Source organism: Penaeus monodon, chromosome 24 (assembly GCF_015228065.2).
Source record: "Penaeus monodon isolate SGIC_2016 chromosome 24, NSTDA_Pmon_1, whole genome shotgun sequence".
Classification (NCBI taxonomy): domain Eukaryota; kingdom Metazoa; phylum Arthropoda; class Malacostraca; order Decapoda; family Penaeidae; genus Penaeus; species Penaeus monodon.
In genome coordinates, this window is record NC_051409.1 from 29086879 (window position 1) to 29088074 (window position 1196).

Below are 1196 nucleotides of genomic sequence, written 5' to 3' on the forward strand. Positions count from 1 at the left end.
ACCCTCGACGGCCTCCAGCACGACCCAGCCCACAGCACCGCAGGGCCCCGCAACGACCAACTTTCAGCGTGAAGGAGCTGGTCCTTACGTGCGTCTCGTGTTCCCTCTTCGTCCTCCTGACCGTGGTGGCGCTGGCGTTCTTCTGCAGCCGCGTCAGGAGGCGGAGGAGGCGCAGGACTCGAGCCAAGGACTCCCTGTCGGTGGTGTCGCTGCCGACCCTGGAGGCCAAGGAGGAGGAGGTCTCTTGCGACGATAAGATGTGGGTGACGGTGACCGTGCGGGATTTCAGTCCTCGCTCCGACAGCCTCGACGTCACCGGCGGCGGCGGGCGAGGGCGCGACGCGAGGATTCTGACGGTGTCTGAGCGGGGCTACAGCAAGCGGTCCTCCATGCCCGAGGCCTCCAGGGAAGGCCTGAGTGCCAGCCTACAAGGAGCGAATCAGCAACTGAACAAGTCGGTTCACTGCCTCCCCGCCCTGCCTCCGTCTCAGCTTCTTCCGACCATCCGCAACAACATTCACAGCTACAGGCGTGTCTCGGCCTCGAACCTTCAGCAAGGAAGCCCCAGGAACATGCACGCCGACGGATCTGATCTGCTGACACCACCGGGGGCGCCAAGGATTGTCTTTTCGAAGCCGCGGTCCCATGAGTCGCTCCAGGAAGACCTGCGGACGATTGACTCTCGCTTCCACTTCCTGAACGAGAGCGAGGCCGGCGAGGACCGCAGCCCCGGCTCCTTCTCCACCTTCGGCAAGTGAGGGACGACGGGTGGGCAGCGCCGTCGAGTGGGTCAGACAGCCTTGATAAGTGTCCTTGCAGTCACACGACCTTGAATAACAAAATTAGGGTTATGAAAATCAGAGAGAGAAAAAAGAAAAGCCAGAAAGATAGACTGAATATCTTCTGTCAAAATACAACAAACTGGTAAATTACCCCCTCCTTTCCTTACAAAAACAGGTAGATGATATAGGCGCCATATATACGTTTTCCTTCAGCTTACTATAATTATTTCTTTTATGGAGTGTACACATGTGTATTTCTTTGTGATTATTAGGAAATGATAAAACTGTTTATATCATATACTAAATGCTCTTGAAATTAGAAATGTGTTTGTGGTTGAGCATCTCTATCGATTTATACTAGAAAATGACTTGAAAAAGGAAAATCCACTGAAGAAAAAACGTGTATGATATCAA

At 53.8% G+C, this 1196-nt stretch overlaps 1 protein-coding gene across 1 annotated transcript; it reads left to right on the forward strand.

Annotated features, from left to right (window-relative positions):
• Positions 1-2: 2 nt before the first annotated feature.
• LOC119588945 lies at positions 3-1190 on the forward strand (the record flags this gene model as incomplete). Its single annotated transcript, XM_037937556.1, has 1 exon — positions 3-1190. A coding segment is annotated over one exon (756 nt), but the record flags the coding sequence as incomplete, so codon positions are not given.
• Between the last annotated feature and the right edge of the window lie 6 nt (positions 1191-1196).